Consider the following 26007-nt stretch of genomic DNA (forward strand, 5'->3'; position numbering starts at 1 on the left):
CCTGGGCATAGAGTTAAGATGACAATGCGTGGTTACATAAGTGAACGGGGGTATACATTATATAGAAGAAAAAGAAGCAGCTGGTTTTACACTTTCTTATAATATAGTGCTCAGAGATATCGGCGTCCAAGGACCAAAACCAGGGGATTTGTGCCAACATTTTTTTTTTTTTAAATTTTTAGTTAATGGGTTTTGTTTGTGACACACTAGAAATTTGAGGGCACAGATGCTGTAAAAAAATAAATAAATAGTGAAATTCAATAAGGGTATACATCCTGATTGTTTGCGCTCTGTAGCCTGACATTATGACATCACCGCAGGGAGAGCGTTTCAGCAACATGAGAGCACTGCATTTGTCATGAAGATCCAGTTAAAAACAGGAATAAAGAGGATTTCACTTCTTATCCTTATTTTATGGCTGCACATTCTGAATGTCAATAGAACACTGATTTATTTTTTATTTTTTAATTATTGCAATTAAGGGGCTGATTCTGTATGTGCCAAAGCAGCTGATTGGGCTCTTATCACCAAAATTCCCTTTTGAAGTCAATGGGGGAAACTTCTACCGAAAACGTCTCAATCGGCACGTGTAGAATCAGCTCACAATACAGAATTAAAGACCGAAGATTATTCCCAGCATTGTTTCACACTGCAAAACACCCAGCACAACATCTGTTCTATAAATCAAATACAACTACTTCTGCTTTATTTGCGCTTTTTTTTAAATTTTCTTTAATTATGTCCCTTGTGAGTGTGAAACACATAACCAGGGCTAGTATCAATGGACACTAGCACACCACACACACTATTTATCTTCCGGTATCTCCATTTGGGAGATATAAAGTGCCGACTAGCCAAGCGTGTTTCCCAAATATTTAGGTATTTAATGAAATGTCGAATATAGCATCTTGTAGACCAGTCCCAAGGATCAATAATTAGGATTTTATTTATTAATAAGAGATGGAGCATATTCAGCAGGTGCTGACTCTATTATTAGGGAGACCTCTCAGACATGCTGTCCTGTCCTTTTTGGATTGATAATTGCAAATACATAAATCCAAGAAGTTCATTCATAAAGTTCTGGGCAAAATATGTTGGCTTAAAAAACCCAAAACAAAACTGGACTTGGAAGTTGACATATGAGAATTCCCATGTTCTGGACATAACACTGTTACATTCTAGCTTTTCATACACAAATGCATAGGTTTTTTTTTCTATGCCCAACCTTGTTTGTCACAAAGCTAAACACCACCTTTTTGTTGGTGTGTGATTTACCACACATCAATCTCTTGGGACATTTATGGCTGGAATAGAGTTTGTTTGCTTTTTACATTGAAAATGGCAGAGAATAAAATACCCCATAACTCTCCCTGTATTTCCTAGAATAATGCCACCCTCGCTGTTGCATCTGTAGGGTTTAAAATGCACGTTTAGACATCTATTTTAATCTTTAAGGAACAATCTGATATCTGACAGGTAACTTCAGGTTTGGTATTGTTTCAAACGAATAACCTGGCCCGTCACAAATATATATTTCCTATCCTTGTGAAGTCCAAAATAGGTGCACTCACAACACCGGGGAACTAATCGCCACGGGTGCACCACAACAATGGTCCGCTGGATGCAGATCCACAGGTAGATCAAAAATAGGGACTCCAATGGTCTTCCAAAGATTATAACATTTATTGCACAAGATCAAAATTTCGGTCCGCTTGCGAACCTTTGTCAAGCGGATCGAAATGTTATTGCTTATGCAGTAATTTAAAAAAAAAAATTTTGGAAGACCAGTAGAGGGTCTCCTTTTTCTATTTTTGATCTATCCTTGTGAAACATCATATTTAAATAATCTTAAATCTTCTTATGGGGAAGGGCTCTCTGGAAGTGTGGCACCCCCCTTAGAAAATGTCGTGCCCCCCAGTTTTTGCACCCCCTGCCCTACACCAACCTGTCTGGTTAGTCTTGCCTTGAAATACTTTCTGGGCAAGCAACCAGTCTATCGGAACAAGCTCCTCACCCCTACTACATGCAGCACTTATCATCTGAGATCTGACTCCAAAAGACTGTTCATGGTCCCAAGGTTCAGCACTGTATCCATGATGTACAGAAAAAACCCGGGCGCTACCTGGTACTGATTGCTAATGGGGTGATGTAATCAGTATGATAAATAATACAACCTTAAAGGGTACTAAAAGGTCCCCTCTGATTCCGAAACTCTTCCTGCTGCTCAAAAACCCCAAAAAGGACCTATCCAGGATCCTTGGTACATGGGAAACAGACAAAAAATGGGGGAGCACAGGTTGACGGACTGTACAGACTTGTGGTGTACTTCAATAGTGTGAAACTTGGATGTGAGATAAGGTGTCAAATAACATAAACACTTACACGGCCTTGTGTAAATGCTTGCACATCAAGGTATCTTTGCTTTAGATGTCTCTCTCTTCTGTCTTCTTTCCTCTTGTGTTTTTCTTCTCCTCTTGTGTGCTGTAGAGCGTCTCTGGTTTCTTCCACAGTCGTGGGTTGTGACGTTGTCCTGCTGGTATCAGGGGGCCCTGGATCTCCCGCGATGACATGGGGGATAACAGGACAGGCTTCTGGGGCAGTGCCCGAATTCTTCTTACTGATGCAGCACCTCCATCTAGTGCTGCCTCAAGTAGTATGGGGTGAAGTATCTGCCCCTCAGCACTGTATCCGTCCGCTCCTCCTTCTCTTACCGTGCACCCCAAAACTGGAACAACCTACCGGAGACTCTCACAGCCACCACCTGTCTACGTTCTTTCAAAACTAAGGCGGTCTCACATTTTAATCTGGTCTGTAACTGTTACATACGCCTATAATATATATATATATTATCTTTAGCTATGCATGCAATGCCTTGTATATAATGTATACCCTGTTCACTTATGGAACTATGTATTTGTAACCATGTATTATTTGTCATTATAACTCTATGCCCAGGATATACTTGAAAACGAGAGGTAACTCTCAATGCATTACTTCCTTGTAAAACATTTTTATAAATAAATAAGAGTGAACGCCTTGTTCATGCAGAGAATAAATCTTTCAGTGAAATAACTGCACTTAGGGCTGGGACCCGCTGCGCCCGTGTGCGCGGGCGGCGACGTGAGCTCAACTTACCATTCCTGTTTGAACTCACGATCGGGTCCCAGTCCCTCCTCACTTCTAACTTGCTACATGCTGTGACGCGGTAGCCAGCAGGAGACACGAGAGAATGGTGTTCTCTTGCTGCAACGCGTCACATGGTACGCGAAGGGGCCAATCATAGACTGGCTCCCTTCAACGAATGGCAAGCCAGCTATTGTGTGCTAGTGTGTGGAGCTGCTGCAGTGCTGTGAGCCCTGCTTTGTTTTGGACCCCGCCCCCCTCCGTCATGGCCGCGCCCCCTCCCGTCATGGCCGCGCCCCCCCTGACCCGTTTGGCCACGCCCCCCCCGCTCCAAGAAAAGCAGCCTGTAGACCGCAGATCGCGGTACAGCGAGTTGCACGCGCCGCCGGCAAGCAAGCCAGCCGTGCGGACGCGTGCAACGGGACCTCAGCCTTAGAATCCTTGTTGTGCTGTGTTTCTTTTCTTCGTCTCCCTCTTTCCCACTGTGGGGCCTTTAACAAACATTTTTCTATTGAAATATATTTTGTTTGTCCATCTATTACCATATTTCTTCACCAGTCCAAAAATATTCCAGGAAAGCTTTTATAGTTCGTTATATTTGCTGTTGGGGAGATGCAAATTCTCTAACTTTCATCTGCAACAGAAAGAATTTGGTTCGAACTAAAGCAAACATGGCTCTTGTGTTTTATTTAATAGTGGTGAATGTGAGACTCAGACTTTCTGATCAGCTATGATACTATAGAAATGTACAGTACAGCAATAATCACACTGTGTTGTGAAGATTAATTGAAATCCTAGCCTTGATCCTTGCTGAAATAAAAACTGCTTTATAGAGATTCTTTAAAACGGTATAGATCTCCAATACACTTGTAATCCTCTAATATATTATTGCCAGAGCCTCCTGTAGGTTATAAACCTTTTTCAAAATGTGATAGTCTTCAAAAATATGTTTTTTAAAGTACAAGCAGATGAGAAGGCATTTTATACCATAATGCATGGTTTCAGGACAGTTAAAGTCCATTAAAATATTAGCATTTTTTGTGTCTTCAAATGTCGTGTTTTACGTTTTTATATAAAATAAATGCTTGTGTTTGTATTATCTTATGTGTTTTAAGAGTTTTATGACTGTGATCTTTCTAACTGTCCCAGATTATTGCCAGAGTGAGCGTGGATAACCGGACGAGAGCTTTAGTACAGTCCCTGCGAAGAGCCTCTGATCGTAGATTATGCATCAACCGGGTGGAAGAGTTGAGTTGTCACCTTCTAGAATTCTCAGATACCAGAGGAGTTGCTGTCAAGGTGGGGTACTAATGTCAAGATGTATTAGCTATTTCTAAATCGTTTTAATGGATCATTATGCATGCCAAATAAAATAACAATAGAGCATTTTATTTATGTTTCCTATTAGAACAAGGTGTCCCATTTAATCATGGTTTCTTCAATTTGATAAATTGATGAAAAAAGTAAACAAATGACATATATCTGTTAAACTTTGCCAGGGCATAATCAACCCAATAGTCTTCATTGCATTTACGGCAGTATTCAGGTGAGGTGGGGGTTTCCAGGCACGCACACACCATCGGCTTACCCATTGGACTCCATAATCCAAGTATCATTTATTTTGCATTATACCGTTTTATGGACATATATTTTTCTTCCTATATGGACTTCCTTGTTTGGTGAGAGCATCACCGGGGGGTAGTTACCCCTATTTTCTATTCATTGCATTTAAAACATGCTTCATCACCTGGTTTGGGACATAGCAAAGAGCACGATTTTCCTTTTACATAGAATTTTTCAAATAAAGAACAACTTGGCCCACTTAGTTTTCCCATTTTCCCATCTTAATATATAAAATCGAAAGGTTAGTGCTATCTGCGGTGAATCTGATTGGTCCTCAGCCTCTGGCCAATCAGATTGGTGGCTCTGACGTCACCCAACTGCCACTCTCTTCCCCCTCGGCCACACACACACACACTCTCTCCCTCTCTCCCTCTCTTCCTCTCTTCCCCTCTCCCTCTCTTCCTCTCCTCCCCCATCACACTCACCTCCCTCCCCGGCGGGGGAACAGGCAGTGGGCAGGCAGCCTCGCCGAGTGGCTAAGATGGCGGCACCCAGAAGGACCCCCTTCCTCCTGCAACTGCCTCGCGGCACCGAGTGCCTAAGATGACGGCGCCCGGAAGGACTCTCCTCCCTCCCCGGCGCTCACTTCCCTCCCTCCCCGGCGGGGGGGACAGGCAGTGGGCAGGCAGCCTCCGGAAGGATCCCCGCTCCCCGGCGCTCAACCACTTCCCCCCACCGCCCAGAGCACGCTCTCTACGGCTCACCCCCCACCCCCACACGCCGCTACCCCGGTCAACATCCCCGAGGAGCAGGAGGAGGGCGGCAGGGAGTTGCGGCCGCGCAATAGCTCCTTTGTGCCACCGGGAGTCGCCGGAGGACACAAGGGGGGAGAGAACCACTGGCAGGCCGAGGAGCAAGCACATGCTGCCAGGTGAGGAAATGCAGGGGGAGGAATCCATGCCTTTGACGCCCCCCCCTGCCTTTGACGCCCCCCCCCTGCCTTTGACGCCCCCCCCCTGCCTTTGACGCCCCCCCTGCCTTTGACGCCCCCAACCCCCCTGCCTTTGCCCCTGCCTTTCACCCCCCCCTGCCTTTCACTCGTGCCCCCCCTGCCTTTCACGCCCCCGTCCCCTCCCTGCCTCCGGGCAACGCCAGGTATATCAGCTAGTCTACTATAAAAACTTTTTTGCTGACCTATATTAATTTCTGTTGGCATATGCTGTGCTCCTTTTGAATGGTGCACCATTATTATAATGCATTGCCAATTTCTCTCATAGTAAAAGTTAAAGACCACTTTGAATCTTTTTGTAAGCACTTATTCCCTGAAAGTGTATTGCTAGGTGAAATAAATGTTTAATGTGGTTCACCATTAGCTCTCATGTACAGGTCTTGAGTTATCGAATTATTGTTGTGAACCCCCTCCTTTTTTTTTTTTTTTTTTTTTTTTTGTGCCCTCTTTTCTGGCCCACCTTGGATATGGTATGTATGTATGTATATGTCCCTTAGGATTTTCACATATTTCAAACCTAAAATATTATTAGAACTTAAGTCCTAATAATAGATAAAGGTAACCGGAACAAACAAAAGACACAAACATTTTTATTTTTCAACATTTAGTTATCCACAAATGATTCAACATTCAATATCCATGTGTGAAAAAGGTATGTGCACATTTAGATTCAGTATCTGGTGACACCCCCTTGAGCTGCACTGACTTCAATTAAGTGTTTCCTGTAGCTGCTGGTCAGTCTCTCACACTAGTTTTAAGGCATTTTGGCCCATTCCTCTTTACAGAACTGCTTCAACTCGGTGACATTTTGAGGGCTTCCTTGCATGGACAGCTTACTTCAGTGCCACAACATTTCAATGGGGGTTAGGTCCGGACTTTGACTAGGCCATTCTAAAATATGGAATTTCTTCTTCTGCAGCCATTCTTTTGTAGATCTGTTTGTATGTTTAGGATCATTGTCTTGCTGCGTGACCCACTTTCGGTTCCGCTCCAGCTTACGGATGGATGGCCTAACATTCTCTTCTAGAATCTTCTGATACAATGCAGAATTTATGGTTGTGTCAATGATGGCAAGCCATCCAGGTCCCGAGGCAGCAAAGCAGCCCCAAACCGTCACACTTCCACCACCATGCTTGACCCTTGGTATGCGGTTCTTCTATTTGGTGGAGCCCCAAATCCTTAAAAATTGTTTTATTACCCTTTCTAGACTGAAGAGCATCAATACCTACTTTTATGAGGTTCGCTGAGATTTCTTTTGATTGTGGCATGATGTGTTTACACACCTATTTTATGGTGAAGACCAAAATCACAGTTTTTTTTAAAGATATATATATATATACAGTGCTGCCCCCCAAACGCATCCCTGAAGATCTATCTAATTATTTAAACACCTGATTCTAATTATCCCCTTTAATTTAGCTGATAAAACCAGGGTTTCACTTACATTTGCACGTACCGTGACTCTTAATGACTCGTTTGTCTAATTCACACATCATTTTGTTTCAAAAGACATGGAATTGGTTAATATATACCCTGTTGGATATTTAAGAAAAGAACCTTTTTGAATCAAAATTAGTATCATGGAAAAACCCGTATTTCCGTAATTCTCATTGGGATTCACAAACTATGTATGTGTTTTTGTCTCCTGGCGAAGCTGTCTTTGTGCAGTATTTGGATGTGTTGTTTACAGTGTAGGTGCTACAGTAGTTTATATTGTGATGTACAATCTTTTAAACTTCGGATATACTTTAAAAATGGCAGTAAAAATTTACTTTGTGCTGATGTTCATATTTGGATCACACTTTAAAGCAGCGATCCAAGCGCTGCTATTTAATTTTTTAGCATAGGTTTCGACCCTCTGCTTTTGGAGATACTTACCTCTGTAGAGGATGTAGGTAGCCGCGCCGCTCCGGTTCAACTGGCAGGGATCACGATGTTATGGGCACTTTTCAAAGCTCCTGTGGGCCAATAGGAAGTCGTGACATCATCGTGACATCACTTGGTGAGGCTTCCTATTTGCCCACGTGACCGGGGCTTTAAACTTTGCTTGGATACCGGAACTTCCTTTCGGAGCTGACATTTTCTGTCATCCTTCCTGACATTTTCAGTGACCATGCAATAGTGTACTTTGTAAGAAAAATTAAACCGCCCCAATCAAACCCTAAAGTTCTCCTAACTATAACATTTAGAAGCTTTAACAGTTTCTGGCTGATCTTACCAACTGGCCTTGGCAAAGATTCAATTTAATTCCCGACCCCTGATTCTGCGCTCGATTATTTCCAATCCGAGTTCTTAAAACGCTGTGATACCCATGCTTCACTATGCAGAATAAGGGTACGGGGGCCCACCTTCCGGTTACAACTGACCTTATAGCCCTTTACCAGTTCAGGGATGCCTTGTGGAAAAGCTACAAAGTAACTGGCACTGCCAAGGATCTCAATCACTACAGATGCCTGCGGAACATGTGCACAAGACAAACAAGACACGCAAAAGCACAATATTACTCTGACAATCTCCTCCAGAATACATCAAACCCAGCTAACTTTTGGAAAGTTATCAACAATATATTCCAGCCTTCTAACCATCAACAACAAAGTTATATCACTAAGGGGGATATTGCTCTGACAAATCCCACTGACATTGCAAATTAATTCAATGATTACTTTGTGGTGTGCTACTAACTTATTAGCAAAACGCAACACAAACCACAAACATGAATTTCATCCTGGGAGTACCCATATAGCCCCACCCTCTCCCAACACTGCCCACAATTTTCAATTTGGCCCAGTATCCGAAAATGAGATTACACAAGCGCTCAAATTAAAACTAAGCAGCCAATGTGGACCTGACTTACTACAATTGAAGTTCCTAAGACTTAGTGCCCCAGCCATTGCCAAACCAATTGCTTCCATAGTCAACTCTATCCTGTCTGCACGCCATATCCCCAAGACCTGGAAAACTGCCAGAGATGTCCCAATCTTCAAAAGTGGGGACAAAAACACTGTCTCAAACTACAGGACAATCTCTATTTGCCCAATACTATCCAAAGTCATGGAAAAATGTGTCCACTCCCACTTAAGCGATTACTATACCAAGACAAATTTCCCTAGCCAATTCGAATCTGGCTTCCGCCCAAAACACTCCATCGTAACTACCCTGCTAAAAGTTTGCAATGAAATCCAGTGTGGAATGGAACGGGGACAACTCACTGGTGCAGTATTCCTAGATTTTGCAAAGGCTTTTGATACTGTTGATCATGTTATCCTGCTTAACAAACTCCAGTGCTCTGGAATAGGGAAGCATGCTTTACACTGGTTTCAGTCCTACCTATCAGGTAGATCCCAACATGTGTCCATCTCAGGCTCTAACTCCAACCCCCTGGATATCACCTGTGGCGTCCCACAAGGCTCGGTTCTGGGGTCCCTACTCTTCTCAGTGTCCATCAATGATCTTCCCACAGCTTGTAAGGAAGCTTCAATACACATGTATGCAAATAACACAATCTTATATGTACACAGCCATAGCCTCTCCGACCTTGAACACATACTTCAGTCTGACTTTTTGAGACTCAAACTGGATTTCCCAAAACAAACTGTTTTTAAACACTGACAAGACTGTAACAATGGTATTTGGGACCAAAACTAAAATTTTAAAGCTTCCAGTGACTGAGCTCCAGGTCAGAACCAATGCTAACACCACCCTAACTCCTGTTACTAGTTTTAAATACCTGGGCATATGGTTTGACTCCCACTTAACATTCGGGATGCACACTGATACACTGGCATCCAAAACCTATGCCAAACTAGGTGTACTTTACAGGAACAAATCCACACAGCAGACGCTAATGCCAATTATCAACTATGGAGACATAGTATATGGCTCAGCACCCCAAACCCACCTTAGCAAACGTGACACCCTCTACAATTCAATATGCCGTTTTGTTCTCCAATGCAACTACAACACACATCACTGTGAAATTCTCAAAGAACTAGATTGGTCATCACTCGAGTCTAGGCGCAAAGTTCACCTTTCCTGTCTTGCCTTCAAATACTTTCTATCTATCTGAACAATCTCCTCACCCCTGCCACATGCAGCACTTAGCATCTGAGATAAGACTCCAAAAGACTGTTCATGGTCCCAAGGCTCAACAAAGTATCCGGTTGCTCTTCCTTCTCTTACCGTGCACCACAAAACTGGAACAACCTACAGGAGACCCTCACATCCACCACCATTTTAAATTCTTTCAAAACTAAGGCTGTCTCACATTTTAATGTGGTCTGTAACTGTTTCATATGCCCATAATACAAATTATCTTTAACTGTGCATGCAATGTCTTGTATATAATGTATACCCTGTTCACTTATGTAACTATTTGTAACCATGTATTATTTGTCTTAACTCTATGCCCAGGACATACTTGAAAACGAGAGGTCACTCTCAATGTATTACTTCCTGGTAAACATTTTATAAATACATTTTAATGTAGTTTGGCTCTGGAGACCCTCTAGTTCAAACCTGTGTTCAAAAATAATGAATAAAAAAGTGCATTAATTGCTCCTTTTAACAGTTTTGCTGCCTGACAAAAGTCACTTCAAACACAAAATATGGGATTAAAATTATGGGTTTTCGTCTGCATTCTCTATGGCAGCCAGAAACTGCTTGGTTAACTCCACTTCCAAGCTGGCATTGGATAAGAATTCTTGAGACGGTATAAAGGAGGTGTTGTCTCCCCTCTGGTTAGTTATTCTTCTCTTCCCTTAGCTGGAGAAAGGATGCAGCCAAAGGGAGAGAATAATACTTTATACCAGGCCTGCACAACTCTAGTCCTCGAGGGCCGCAAACAGGCCAGGTTTTCAGGATATCCCTACTACAGCACAGCTGGCTCAATTAGTAGCTCAGTCATACTGAGCCACTAATTGAGCCAGCTGTGCTGAAGAAGGGATATCCTGAAAACCTGGCCTGTTTGCGGCCCTCGAGGACTGGAGTTGTGCAGGCCTGCTTTATACCCTCCCTCTCCCGGACCTGGCTGCTCTCTACCAGCCATACTGTGAGCATCCCTGCCATCCCTTACCATTTGAAGTAGTCTCTGTAGGGAAATCCTATTATGGTGCAGAGGTTGGATGATTTAAGCAGTGGGTGCGCAGCAGGGTTTATCCAGTCCGTCCTTCTTTAGTAGTGCACGCTCAAACGTTCTACGTGGGTAAAACAAAAGGACAAGCGCACGACTCATGGTGTAGTATATTAAAAGATGTTTTGTATTGTGAAAAAGGTAAGTATTGCACTTACAGAATAGCAGTTCTTTAAAGCATATCATATGGCTTACTTATAAGGGTTACCGCAGCACTATTCTTTCAGAAATCAAAAGTCGCTTCAATAAGTCAAGAATTGCAAGTTATCAAGGAAAGGCCGAAGCAATACAACAGTTGCTGCTGGTTCCAGCAATTCAGCCAGTATCTCCAGAGCAGGTGGGTAAATGCTTCTATTCCATCCTATTTCTGGAGCACCAAGCATCAGGACCATCTGCAGTAATCTATATGAGGGCGATCAACCACTTTCTAAACATCAGATTCTTCAAGATGGAAACATTAGGAGCGGTGGTGACTGCGTTTCAAAGAGGAGATTATCTGGCATCTGTAGACCTCAAGGATGCATACCTCCATATTCCTATCTCCATCTGTAATAAACCTCAGCTGCCATTTACCTGCCCAAGTTTCCAGTCTATCCGAGTCCTTCTGGAGAGAAATGTCATCCTGCTGATTTTACTGCCTTACACAATTTGGTGTCATTAGGCAAGCTGGAAACTTTGCTGACTATGCCAACCTCAAGGTAGTAAAAAAAACAGGTGTCCCAGTACCGATCCTTGAGGTACTCCTCTTACTTTATTCCAATCTGAAATGGTTCTTTTTATGACAACTCTTGTCTATCCTTAAACCAGTTTTTTTTCAATTCTGGTTCAAATTTTTTTAACAAGACCAATTTCCTTTATTTTGAACACTAACCTTGTGGCGCTTTTGCAAAACCCTGATCTAAATTCCTACTTGCCTCCCCAAACAAAGTAATAAGGTTAGTTTGAGGCGACCTATCCTTCATAAATCCATGCTGACTATTCCTAATAATTTTGTTATTCATTAGGTATTCCTGGATATTATCCCATACTAAATCTTCAATTGGCTTCCCCACTATTGATGTTAGACTTACAGGTTATTGATCTATCTTCATTTTTAAATATAGGCACCACGTCTGCTTTACGCCATTCTTGTGGTACTGTGCCTGTGGAAATGGAGTTTTTGAATATTAAATATAACAGTTTGGCTATTGCTGAACTTGGCTCCTTCAAACCCCTTGGTTGCATGTCATCGGGCCAGGTGCTTTATTTACTTTAATTTTATCAATTCCCTTATGCACTTTTTCCTCAGTTAACCAATTGTTTGTTAATATACTGCAGAGCTTGTGGCTTCCTCCTGTTGCAATATTTTGCAATTTATGCAATTGCAGTTGTACTGATTGCTTCATATTGTCTGAGAAGACCGTGGTTTGCAGAGCTAATAAGCCTCTCAATCGAGGCCCCTTGGCAGATTCCTCAGTCACCAACCATGCTGATGCAAGGACCAGTATGCAATCTCAATCCAGGATTCCTGCAATTGACTCCATGGAGGTTAAACGGAAGTCATTAAGAACTTTAGGAATGTCAGATTGCATAATATCAATGTTCATACAATCCAGGAAACGAACCTTTTTTTTATATATATATATAAAAAAAGGTTCGTTTCCTGGATTGTATGAACATTGATATTATGCAAAGAAGGACACTAGAAGCTACTCAAGCATCAATTCCACAAATCCTTGACCAGGTAGGATTTGAAAAGGATTAAGGCCAGCATGCTTAAAAGTACAGGTAGCATCTTTAGGTGACTTATTTAACTAACAGAGTGCAGTTGATCCCATGATGGCAAGGTTCATTAAAGCAACCTCCAAGATCAGACCCAGGATCAGAACTTGAATTCCTGCATGGGATTTGAACCGCGTAGTGGGCCACTTGAGCCACTACAAGATCTTTTGAAAAAAGGTCTAACTTTCAAAGTTGTCTTTTTTTACGGCAATTACTTGAGCTCGTAGAGTCGGACAATTGCAAGGATTGTCATTTAGAGACCCTTATCTGCAGATTTGCCAAGATAAGATATGAGTACAGTGCCCACTTTAGGTCTTTAGTTTCATTAGAATTCCCTATGAATCAGGATATTGTGGTTCCTTCATTCTGTCTGAATCCTGTTAATGACAGACAGAAGATGATGACATAGCCTAGTTGTAAGTAGCCTTTGAGCGCCCTAACAAAGATTTAGAAAATCCTCACAGATTGACCTTTTTTGAAGGTACGAAGAAAGGTAAAGCTGCCCCTGCAACAACTATTTCAAGATGGATTACATCTGCTATTCAGAAAGTGTATAGAGGTTCAGGAAAAGAACCCCTGCAGCAGCTGATGGCACACTCAACAATAGCCATCCTGGGAGGAGATTAAGCTTCTACACAAGATTTGCCTAGGAGTAACCTTGTCTTTCATACACACATTTGTCAAGCAAGCATTACTGGTTGGCTTTTCAGGCCTCAACGGAAGCCAGATTCGGTGGTGGTACCAGGTTGTCCCACCCAATTAATATGTTCTCCCGCCCAATAAATATAATTGCTCTTCTTGCTGCCATAGAGGACGCTGAAGAAAATAGGAAATGTAACCTCCTAAGTCCTCTATAGCAGCATACTTCCCACCCTTTTTTGTGTTTGTTTGTTTTTTCTGTATGTTGTATGTCTGTGCTTATTTGCCAGCTTTGATAAAGAAATAATTCACTGGTGGGGAGACCACACCTCCTTTCATACCTGTGAATAATTTTTGTTCTCCCTCAGCTTGGGTGATTTGTTATCCCAAGTGTTTCTGGCTGCAATAGAGGACTTGAAGAAACTGAAATATTGGAGCTTATGTCCTAATAAGTTTCTAATAATGAAGAGACCACCAGTGTTGGAGAAATCTATCACTGAGAAAAGCTGTGGATATTGGTAATCAAAATATATAACTGCTCTAGAGTCCTTGCCATTGAGGGAGAACGGAACTATTCACATTACTAGGTAGTTACTCCTGCTCTCAGGGAACCCCCTGTTTAGGTAACATTTTATTAAGAAGGACCGATAACTTAATAATACTTGATAGACTAGTAGTCGAAATTTATTTATCTGTGCAGCGATTGTCTGTTTTTGCAACGCACAAGTTTATATAAAGGTCTCCACCGAACATTGGCAGTGGTAATATGGAGGTGGGTTATTTTGGTGTTGTATGTTTCATAGTCCTCCAGTAGTTCTCTGGCCTAATAGTAAATTGTGCTGTAACATATATAAATAAAATTCAAGGAATATAACTGCCCACACAATGAAAAGTAAAATATTATGAATAAAATTAACTCTTAAGTGGTAGTTCTAATGAATGGTGAGCCTCTATATACACAACTGTTTACCATATTTCCGAATTTATTGTAACAATAACTACTGTAAATGAAAACTATTATTCTTGTCACAAATAATTAGCCACATTTTTCTTTCCATTTCACGTCAGGAAAATGCCATTCCTTGTTTGTTGCGGCTCCGACAAGCACATGATGAAACCCTCCAGGCTGCTGTAAGAGAAGCTTTAGCCTTGATTGGTTATAACAACCCTGTTAAAGGCAGAGGAATTAGAGTTCTTACTATTGATGGTGGAGGAACTAGGTATGAATTAATAAATTACTGACTTTTATTTCCAAATGTTGCACATGCAGATATTTTGTTTCTTTTAAAATGGTTTAGGTTATAATTTGAACACACTTGCATTATAGTACCGTGTTCAAGTTTTTACGTGGATGTTGGAACCACTGTATTACAAATTGCTACTCCAGAAAGCCACATTTTGGGGTAGGTGTGGAAATTATACATGGAAATATACGTTATTCAACGCTAATATTTATTATATTTGGCTGATCGACATAAGACCTTTGCTAGAAAAGTTGGAAGCTATAACATGAATGCTTGAAGCTGTAACACTGATTTTATGGAACGTGTGTGTATCCCCCTTTACCTTGCCTTATGGGTTAACTGTGTTGGCCCACACAGAGTAACTCCCTTTTCCCATTATGTGCTGCTGGGATGTGTCGGCAAATGTTAAGCTTCGCTCACAGCTGCCGGGAAAGAGACACGTCGTGATGAGAAAAATAAATAAAAAATAGATATCTATTAGATATTCCAAATCCCAGGAGGAGAGGAGGTAGTGGGATCTCGCTGGTAATAGTGTTTATATGTACATATGTATAGGTTAATGATACCTTTTGTTGTGTTGTAGTTAGGGACAGTGCCCTGTTTTAAGTAGCATCCCACAGAGATGGCTCCCTTCAAATATAAAGATTTCCGGAGAGGCAGCCTATGCCCAGAGGGGGCTCAGCAGGTCGTAGCACCGGGGCATTGCTGGACCAGCCCCATCGGAGAGTCGTTAGCTGTCCCCACTCCAGATTGCCACGTGGTGATACGAAGTGCCCGATGGGGGGGCGGGGGAGGAAGGGCCTTCTCACCGACAGAGGGAGAATAGAACCACGCTGGGAGTGGCCCATATGAGATGGAACTATACCAAAGTTACCCAGAAGAGGGCTTCTGTAGGTAACTAAGGGGATCAAGCCCCAGGACTTCCCTATTGGGCCGAAATAGGGACAGTAAGGAAAGAAAGGTTCAGACAGCATAAGGGAGGATGTAATTATGTTTATACCAAGATCACTGTGTATAATGACGTGATAATAAATCTGCTGCTAAATGAATAAAGTGCCTGTCACTCATCCTTGCTATATCACCGCCGAGCCGCACGCATCCAACACCCTGACAAGATAAGCACATCTGAAGAAGCCAAGATAAGAGACATTGATGTAAATTCCCTAGGAGCCGGACAGGGAAGGTTTTTATCCCTCTTCCCCCTCTCCCTCTTCTCTTCATTTGATCTTTTAATTAAATGTTTATTATGTCTCTCTAGCAATTTCTATTCGGTTTCAGATTTGACATTCAGTTAAACAAGAATTGCACATTCTGGGACATTTTCAACTTGTCTCATGTTTGAATAAATATTGAAATCCATACGTATTTTCAATGTAATATATGGGCTAGCATTACCTTATTTAAGTATATATAAAACCATAATTGTCTTTCTTTTATAATTCATTGCAGAGGAATCGTAGCTCTACAGACGCTACGTAAATTAGAAGAACTCACCGGGAAACCAGTTCATCATCTTTTCGATTACATTTGTGGAGTTAGCACAGGTAAAATCATTTACTAGATTTGTGTCTAAGGCAATAGCTTGGTTTTAAGGGACTAGCTTTCTTACCCATGTTAACATACCTAGAAATGTTCCTCCACTTTAATATAAATAAAATGTTTTAAGAAAATGCATGTATTTTACATTGACCGTCCACAAAGCCTTTACAAAACAATGATGACTTTTGCCTCAAACTTACTGAGGGTCCAGAGAAAATGTTTGCTTAAGCTTCCTATGGCAGGCTAGGGTATCTGTTCAAGCTCTTGTTTTTGTTCTGTCCAACATGAGGACATGCCTGGTAAGCCATCCTGTTAGCATCGTAGAAGCATCTGAAATTTGGAGTAAACATTAGTCCCTTTTATACTAAAACTTTAATACGAGGATATGGAACCTGCTTTTTGCAAATACTGGGGCTGAACTGGTTAAAGCAGAGGTTCTCAAGACCCCTCACAGGTCAGGTTTTAATGATATCCCAGCTTCGGCACAGGTGGCTCAGTCTTCGACTGTGCTGAAGCAGGGAGCCACTGATTGAGTCTCCTGTGCTGAACATGGATATCCTGAAAACCTGACCTGTTAGTGGTGGGGCGCCGGGGGATCTTGAGGACTGGAGATGAGAACCCCTGCGTTAAAGAGATTGCCTTCCTAGTAGCGTTCTGCAAGCTCCAAAAGAAAATTAAGACCAAGATTGAAATGTCCCTCACTACTTCTTGTCACGCCATTATTTTATTATTCATGCCTTCAGATAGAAGCTCTTCTTTCCTCACCGCAACATTTCTCATTTCACCTCTTCAAATGCACATACCGCCCAAGGCAATTTTCTTGCTCTTAGGTGAAAATTGTCATCAAGCGGAAATGTATGATGAATAAGTTCATTAGTCATGTACTGTATAGATATATTTATACACTTCATTACATTTTCAGAGTGGATATTTTATAAATGGTACTCCTTTTACATCCTGTAACTCTGACGTCTACTCTGTACTTTACACGATGGAACACATTTACAAATCTTGCTCTGAGTTGTTTACTGTATATATTTTTTTGTTTATAACAAAATATTGTTTGTAAATACCAACTATGTAGCAATATCGTTGCTTATTGTATATACCCGTGGGGCTTGGAGATTGTGTTTGTGTTCGTTACATTGCTCTGCAGCATATTCTTCATTTTAGACATCTGTCCTCTTACCTAGAAGGCAATCCCATCTCGCTAACATAAAAGAAATGTTATAAGGTACCTTGTGAGCTACAATTTTAGTTTTTGTATAGTTGATTACATTATGGTTTTGCAGACATTTTTGATCACTGTACAATGCACAACAGTGGAGCTGTGATATATGACACCAATACAAGGCCCTTTCATTATTTACCCTATAGTAAGTAACCGGGAAATATTGACAGATCTCTGTGGGTTTAACCCAGTTTCAGAGCATCTTCTGCCTCTCCAGAGTGTTCCTATAGACGGTTACATTGAGAAGGATTTTTTGTTTTAAAATGTTCTGTGCTGTTTAAGATTTTATGGGAACTGTCGGTCTATAGAAATGCAGACCCACTTACATTTTAAGTTCTGTCATTAGGAAGATAACTAAATGATTCTGTTCTCCAAGCATTGCCAACTCAAGTTAAATTATACAAGTGTTTGCAGACATTTAAAGACCGCAGGAAAGTTTTGATTGTGACTGGAAATTACAAGTCCACACCAAAAAAAAAAATTTGAAGAAAATAGACGATTCAAAGCACCAGACTTCCACCAAAAGAATCAACCAACCACAACAAATCAATTAATTGCTGAAATAAATGTCTGTTTATTAGTTTATACATGCACGCACATCTATATACGCGGGTTAAATATTACTAGCTATACAAAGAAGAGTTCCTTTTAATGCTTTTTTTGGGTGTATGCAAATGAGTTTGCATATCACTACCTATTTATTGCATACGTAATTTTTAAATACGGGAGGATTCCCCCAAAATTTTGAATTCAATCCTTTTTTTTTTTTTTTAGAACGTATATGTTCAACGCAGCAATATAAACATTTGGTAAATCTAGGCCAACTATTTTGTAATCCTAATGGCTACTCATACATGTGCACACTAGATGGCACTAGAAGAGCTGAATATTCCTTATTCCTTAAGGAATCATAGCATAGAAACATTATGAATTGCAATCATAGGGTTTACCATAAATTCATCACCAGCGTAGCCATCTTGCCTTTTTGATCACATCAAAGGGAATATTCTGAAATATTTAGAAAAAAGGATTAGAGATCTAGCCATGAATGGATTATGTTGCTTGCTTTTAGCTGTGCGACTGTGTACTGCATCATTTATATAGTTTGTGCATCATTTATATAGTTTGTACGGGAAAATTAATATGTAATTATAAATTTTATATATTTTTAAAGATTATACAGTGAAGCAGTGTAACCTCCTTTGTATATGCTGGTATTATGGAACCTATTTTGGCAAGTTATATTTCAGATAATCCGATTTTTCTATCTTTTGATTTATAAGACTACGGGTGGGATTCACTAAACTCCGATGTGAATTATCGTAGCGTAATCCCACAAATTAATAGCATCCTAAAACTGGATAATAGCTCTGCTGTCTTGTAAAACTCTTTCCTCCATAAGAAGAAAAAAGGATCCCAAATATATAAGAGCACTCAGTACCCTTATTAAACTTAATGGTGGAATTGATTAAATTAAAACGTAGTATTTTAATAGATCATTTTTAATATAGTGGGCGAAAATATCCAATTTAATTTGGTAATTTAAAATGTTGCTAGGGTCTGAATAACTATAGGTATATGGTGGTACCGTATATCAGTTAGAGGGTTAAATAACCAAATGGAAGTATTTTTGTATTTAGTATATTTTTTTAATATTCCAAACTCTTTCCTCACCGAGTTTATTTTAATGTATATTTGCGAATATTCCCCTTTGTGTACAGTCAGTATGTTACTATCGTTCCTTGCTGCTCATGGCTAGTAACAATTCTATTATTTCATTGCGGGAAATAATTTAGAAGATACACTGGTGTTATACTTCAATCATTCATGCCAGATTGCGGTACGTATCTGCTTAAGAACATACAGAGTATATCATTTGTACTGTGCAACTGTTTTCTTGTCTTTGCAGGTGCTATATTAGCATTTATGTTGGGATTATTTCAAATTCCACTAGATGAGTGTGAGAAAATGTATCGTAAATTGGGAAATGACGTGTTCAAGCAGAATGTCATTGTTGGAACAGTGAAAATGGGCTGGAGCCATGCTTTTTATGACAGTGAAATGTGGGAAAAAATGCTTAAGTAAGTATTTTGTTTTGCCTCTGCAATACACAGACTTGTAAACTTTTATTCTGTCACCAACACATTATTTTCTGGTAAAAGGAGTCCTAAACATTTCATACGTTGCTTGTACGAATGAGCCCAGGAGCCAACCCCTTTTGACTTATTTTTTGCAGGCCCAATCAGTTATGGAATGGAACAACGTGGCAGAAAAGATCTTTCATGTTGCAATTTTTTTTAATTTATTTTATTATTTACCATCTCTGTCTCTGTGTAATTTATTTTCGTCTCCTCCTATTCCCACTCTGGTTTTTTTTCTCTCCCAGTTTATCTGATCTTTTCCCCATTTGTGTAATCTCTCTGTCAATGTCTGTCTTTTTCTGTCTTCCAGTCTGCCTTAACTGTTTCTTCCAAGCACACATGCCAGGCCCACATAGTCGTACTCTACCTCCGAAAGCCCAGAGGGTCAATAGAAAGGGGTTGGTATTTCCATGTTTGCCGAGAAGTTCCCTACCACACACCTAGGTAAAGAATAGGGAATTGGCCATTTGGCATCACTAGATGACCTTCTGCTCTCAATCTTTTGTCTGGAGTATTCCATGGTGATCAGGACTCTCTGATATGAGATCACACGAGTCTCCCCAAATGGTATCTGCCGTTTGCTGCCGTTTGCTGCCGTTTGCTGCTGTTCACTGATGTTTGAGATGCTTTGTTACAATTCCCAAAAACATATATTGTCTTGAACTGTCCGTGAAATGTCTGGAAATTGTGTATAACCTCTTTGTTTATTTAAAGGTGCAATCCAAGAATTTATTTTTTACTTTACACATTTATTTTTTTGTAACACTGGATTGAAGCAGGGGGTCTCTGGAGCTGACCCCCATTCATTTCAGCTCGGGGAACCCCATACTTCCAGAGGTACTTACCTCCCTGCTTTTTAAAGCTCTATATCACGTGGACCCATAGGAAGCTGCACCGGGTGATGTGGCGGCTTCCTATTGGCTCACAGGGTGCGGGAGCGTTGAAAATCGACTATAATGTGTACCCTGCAATTCAGCCGGAGCGGCTGCAGGGGATCCCCGAAGCTGAAATGGGGGGAAAAAAACAGCTCAAACCAAAAAAAGCGCTTGTATTGCTTCTTTAATGTAACCATGTATTGTCATCATAACTCTATGCCCAGGACATAATTGAAACCGAGAGGTAACACTCAGTATATTACTTCCTGCTAAAACATTTTATAAATAGTGTTCAGTCCTCGTGCTTACAGACTGCAAGAATATATATTGCGTTGTAAATACCACAGAGTACACTGGAAAGATGCTCTGCAAACAAGCAGCAGAATACTACAACATGTTACTACCGTATGTTGCCAAAGTGACCACCAGTAAAAAGGAGTCAAGGTTTGCCGAATAGTTGCATAGTAGATGAAGTTCAACCTATGATAAATGTTAGACGACAGATACTTATCCCATATTTGTATTTACAGTATTAGAATTTTTTTTCTTTAAAGTTCTGTACAGAGGTGATTGAAAATACTTTTTGAGACTTCTTTAAAACATCTGCGGTTGTTCTGCAACCCCATATCTAGCACATAGGTTCCTACCACTGCCATAGAATGTATGGTTTTCTAACATACGTGTACAATAGAAAAAGTAATGTCTGAGTGTATATATATATCTAGATAGATATAGATATATCTCACATTGTGTTTTATTTTATGTCCACATATTGCTTTTTCTAAAATACTGCACCACACTGTACCTGTTACATTTGAGAGGTAATGCCTTTTTGTTATAAAATATTATTTTAACACCTGTAAGAGTTAGAGATTTAAAGGCAGTTATTTCCAGCACCATTAAATTAACTGAACCTGCCCACCAAGTTATTATAAAGCAAAAAGATAGCCCCCTTAAGTTCTCTCTTCATATCTAAAGATTTATGTCAACTATAATATTCCTTTATTAATCTAAACCATTGCTCTATCCCTATAAGTAATTAATTTGATTGTGTATCTTTGTTAAACTTTTCATATACATATCTGTAAAGCTCCATTCCAATATTCACCGCTTTTTCTGAACTAGACCATGAGAAAATTGAAAATTTTACTACGTTTACTCTTACCTGTTGTAAAACTTTTTTTTTAACAAATGTGCAATACATCTCTGTGGTATAGTATGGGCCATACTGTATTTTTTGGCACAGACACCTGACTAAAGGCATAGCATTGTGTCATTTATATGTCATGCTTTTGCTTATCCTCCTTGCAAATGTGAACGGGGGGGGGGGGGGGGGGTGGGGGCACGACAGCTGAATATTATGTTTATAGATATTCCACCGTCTTAACAAGTGTTTTACAGTGTTGGTTATCACTATATCAGTGTCACTTTGTTTTTATGCCTATGCAATACTCGTATGTGTAAAGCACAATTTATTTATTTTTCTTCTCTCTCTACCTTCAGGGAAAGAATGGGGTCTGATATCCTGATCGAAACTGCACGAAATCCTCTGTGTCCTAAAGTAAGTATTTGTCCTATTGATGTCAAAGAACTTAATCTTGCAATTTAAATTTTTTTTTAACAGTACCCTGCTTTTGTCCATTTGTGCCTATTGGAACTGTAGTATTAATTTTTGATCTGAAACATATTTTCTTTGTATTAATTATGTTTTAATTTATGTTGGGGACGGAATTGGACAATGTTTTAGTCTTGTTTGCTACACCCCTGTGATAGTTCACGTATGTATGTAAACACACCAACTTTATTTCTATGCAGAGCTAAGGGCAAACTCACCCTAAAGTCATATCCGTGTTTACATATGTTTTCTAAATCTAACTGCACGATCCGCTTATGATTAGATTTGAATGTCTGACTATATAGTAGGGTTGCAAGTGTTCAGTATTGAACCGGACTGTACTGTATTTGAACACTCGGTATAGTAAAAACAAAAATTAGAGGTAATACTGGACACGTATGTGTCTGGTATTACCTCTCTGGACATAGTGACCTGACCGGTTTACAGGGGACACTGGGATTTCCCTGAGCAGGAAGAGAACAGGGCTGCTGCTTGGGCACTGGGCAGCTTCCTCCAGCCCGAGTGGTGGCTGCTGGGTAATGCAGCCAATCGGGAGGAGTGGTAAGGAGCCTGGGGCCACGTACAAGAGGAAACGGCATGTGTGTGTCGAGTGCGTCAAGTGCGTCACACCTTTTTTGCCATTGTGTCCAGGATTTTTGGGGAAGCCACCTGGCAACACTATATAAAAGGTGCACGAGAACACAAGGAATCCCTAATTCCTATAGCATACAATAAAGCGTCCCCGCCAATCAAACCAAAAAAAAAAAATAAGTATTCACAGGGGTAAAGATATACTCTCAAAGCCAAAATGATAATATAACAATAAAAAGCTGAATAACTAACGCAAAAAAAAAAAGTAAAAAGTAATCACATTGGAAAATACAACCAATGAAAGCAGCAGTTCAAGCTGCTTTTTTTTTCTTTTCTTTTTTTTTTTTTTCTTCCCCTATTCAATATGTGCATCAATACAATCTGCACACTGACAAGTGATCAGCTAAATTGCTAATCGATCCGTTCTCCTGTGATCGATCGGCAAAGATTCGGCTCGGTGGTTCACTAAATCACCGCTAGTGCTGCAGAAGAGGACCCAATATGCAAAGTTCTGTGAGGAAGATCATGTGACCAGTCAGGCACTAGATACAATGGGTTCACTGCTAGAGAGAGGACAAAGGGTGTGCCAGAGCCTGTCTCAGAAGAGGAAGGGGATGTGACTTTGTAAATGGCTGCTACATAAACAAAAATGCTTGTTACATTAGAATACATTAAAAAGTCTTTAATAATAGGTTGTGTTTTTTTTTTTTTTTAAATGCTACAAGTATTTTCTCATAGTACAGAACTGATTTATTAAAAAAAAAAAACACAGGATATTGCTTGAACTGTCGCTTTAAATAATTTGTAATTTAAAAAAGTGACAGTTTAAACTTGGTAGTATAAGATAACAGAACTTCAAATTGAAAGTAAACATCCGCATAATACTTATGTAGCCCCCTTTCCCCGTGACTAAGGGAACTACGCATGCTGAATACCTGTTTGGCTTACAGGAGGCATAATCCTCCACCACTGGGAGCCTGGGTGATCGCGTTCTATCAGTATACAGCGCCTCCACCTGAGAGGGATCCTAGCACTGCAGGATAACCCCTCTTCAGGACCAATGCAGTAATAAATAAAGATACACACACACACACACACAAACTGGTATGACTACTTATCTTTATCAACACATATCTATAATAAAATAACAATACAGTCCCACATACAGTACCCACACCATATACTCGCCCCGGTGAGATTCCACAAAGTACTGAGGTACCCTGGGCACCCAATCACCCGGTGTCCACAGAGCCAAGCTCACTCAAAGTGTGTGGAGTAGCGCTACCCCCTGTGTGTGGCTGTTTGTGCACGTGGGTACCTTCCTGGTCTCCGTCCAGATCAGGGTATATGGAGATGATGGAACCGCACAGTGATCCCACGACGCGGTCTACTGGATCCTTTCTCCCCACCTTCTGTGTCCACCTCTTGAGGGAGCGCCGGTTTAACGTTATCCCTTAATGTCTATATTGTGCCTGTGGTCTGGTCCACGACCGCAGACAACACACACCACGGGTCATACGTACGACGGTGATACTCAATACCACTATCAGCACTAATGTAGTGACTATGGGGAAGTGTCCCTATCTGGGGGCCTTCCCTACAGCAACCACAACCTAGAAGGGACTTAGGGCCTATCTTGGGCCTAATCCAGGAGCCACTGGCACTGGACACTACCTTGTCCCTTGGTGTTCCTGCTCCAACTGTCAGCAACATTCTATCCTGCATGCATGGCTCCTTGAGCACTATTGGCTCTCCTGCCCATGTGGTATTGCAGCTGCTGAGACTTGCTCTAAGATGGCCACAGCTTGCGGCCGTACTGCGCATGCGCAAAACTGCTACAGTGCATGTGAAGCAAGCAAACAAGATGGCGGCCCCCGCATGCCGGGTGCGCAGCGGAGCTCCGGCAAACCGAGCGCCACACAGCCTTGCCCCTGACAGCCCGTAGCCTTACCGGAGTGCTCCCTGCACCTATGCCGGGTCCACCTGCTGCGCTTGCGGCACACTGGTAGATCTGCAGCCGTCCCCCCACCCCACAGACCTGAAGGTAGGGGACCTGGCTACACTTATTCAACACTTTAGTAGGTAGCCAGAGAGCAGTAGCTAGTGCTTAAAAAACATGATTAATGAACTTTGAGAATATCCCAAAACTTGGAAACAGAATCACAATGGGGGCAAAACACTGACGGGCGGGGAGAGCACCCTAGGGCTAACTGCAGGCACAGAACAAAAATCGAAGGCTGGGGCAACGTTTACGGGTAATAGGCCTGTTCCCACTTATTCCTAAAGGGCAAGGGTACTTCCCTTTCGGATCCCGATAAACAGGGTTTTAAGAGAGCCGTCCCTTCAGTATCTCCCTTGTTCAGTGGTAGCCTTCCGGGATTTTGCACGGTAATGTGTGTGTGTTTACAGATATTTCAATGATAAACTTATTATATATTTTTTATATTTTTTTTAAAACAACTGAGTTTTGAGTCGTCTAGATTTTTATTTTATTTTTTGCTAATAATACTTTGGTTGGTTCCTTCAATACTATGCTCATATCACTATATAATGTAATTGGTAGAACTATCACTAAAGGCCCCCATATAGATTATTGGAACCAGGTTACTGAAGGTCATTGTCTGTTTGTCAGAAGAAAACTGGTGATTGGTGCCTTTAAAGCATCCATTGTAGATGTAATTTTCGTTCACAGTATATTTGAATGCCGTTTGTTTGAAGTGTCACCCCAAGGGCCCTTATATCACACACTGTGTGTGTGTTTGGGGCTATACTTGGATTCCCTGCCCGATATCCAGAATGAAAACAGCATCACGTGATTGCACCGCAGAGTGGTCACGTGATGCGGAAGTGCCAGAGAGTCTGTGTCCACGGACATGACCATGAAAGGGTTAAAGCGTCGGAAATGTTACATATACCTCTTGCAGTGCAGCCATGTCAGGTTTGCTTGTCATTGTCTCTCCACTCCTCTCAAATGTCAACAGCCAAGTACCATAACCTGTATACATTCTGGGGATTTGGGCCAATAATGGTATTTGAATTGAAAATTGTAATTTGTCAGTGAGACCCTATATAGGAATCTGAGAGCACTTATTCTAAAAGTCTGTTAGACTAACATCAAATCATTAAAGACTCACAGAAAATCTGTGAGTTGACAGGTCTGCCCTCTGCCCAGTGAAATAGTTTTAGATCAAAAGTAAACCAGTTGCTGGCACCGCCACTAATTAATTATTAACGAAATTAAAAAAGAAAACATTTCCCGTGAAAAACAACATCGGTAGAATTGGTTAATTAGTACTAACCTATATAAATAATACGATTTGATAGTATCTCATTTGAAGTCTTAAACCTTCAGATGTAGCAGCTAAACAAGCAAAAGGCTGCGACTCCGGAGGTGGTGTCTGCTGCAACATCGCTGTGTGGTATCCATACTTCTGGATCAGGGCACCGACAGCAATAATGCTCTGGGTCTGGGGTGGTCGCAGTCATGCAGCTCGCCCTGGTGCTGGAGAGAGGAAGGAATGCTACATCTGTACATTGCTACTTTCAAC

General features: G+C 41.1%; 1 protein-coding gene across 3 annotated transcripts in view; it reads left to right on the forward strand.

Annotated features, from left to right (window-relative positions):
• Positions 1-26007, forward strand: part of PNPLA8 (patatin like domain 8, phospholipase A2) — a 56208-nt gene that overhangs the window by 16151 nt on the left and 14050 nt on the right. For all 3 annotated transcript variants that reach the window (XM_075600037.1, XM_075600039.1, XM_075600040.1), the window contains exons 3-7: positions 4273-4422; positions 14292-14443; positions 15917-16011; positions 19147-19318; positions 21757-21814. In XM_075600037.1, the coding sequence (XP_075456152.1) occupies positions 4273-4422; positions 14292-14443; positions 15917-16011; positions 19147-19318; positions 21757-21814 (627 nt within the window). The remainder of the gene's footprint in view (positions 1-4272; positions 4423-14291; positions 14444-15916; positions 16012-19146; positions 19319-21756; positions 21815-26007) is intronic.

This window comes from Ascaphus truei, chromosome 5, assembly GCF_040206685.1.
Source record: "Ascaphus truei isolate aAscTru1 chromosome 5, aAscTru1.hap1, whole genome shotgun sequence".
Taxonomy (NCBI): domain Eukaryota; kingdom Metazoa; phylum Chordata; class Amphibia; order Anura; family Ascaphidae; genus Ascaphus; species Ascaphus truei.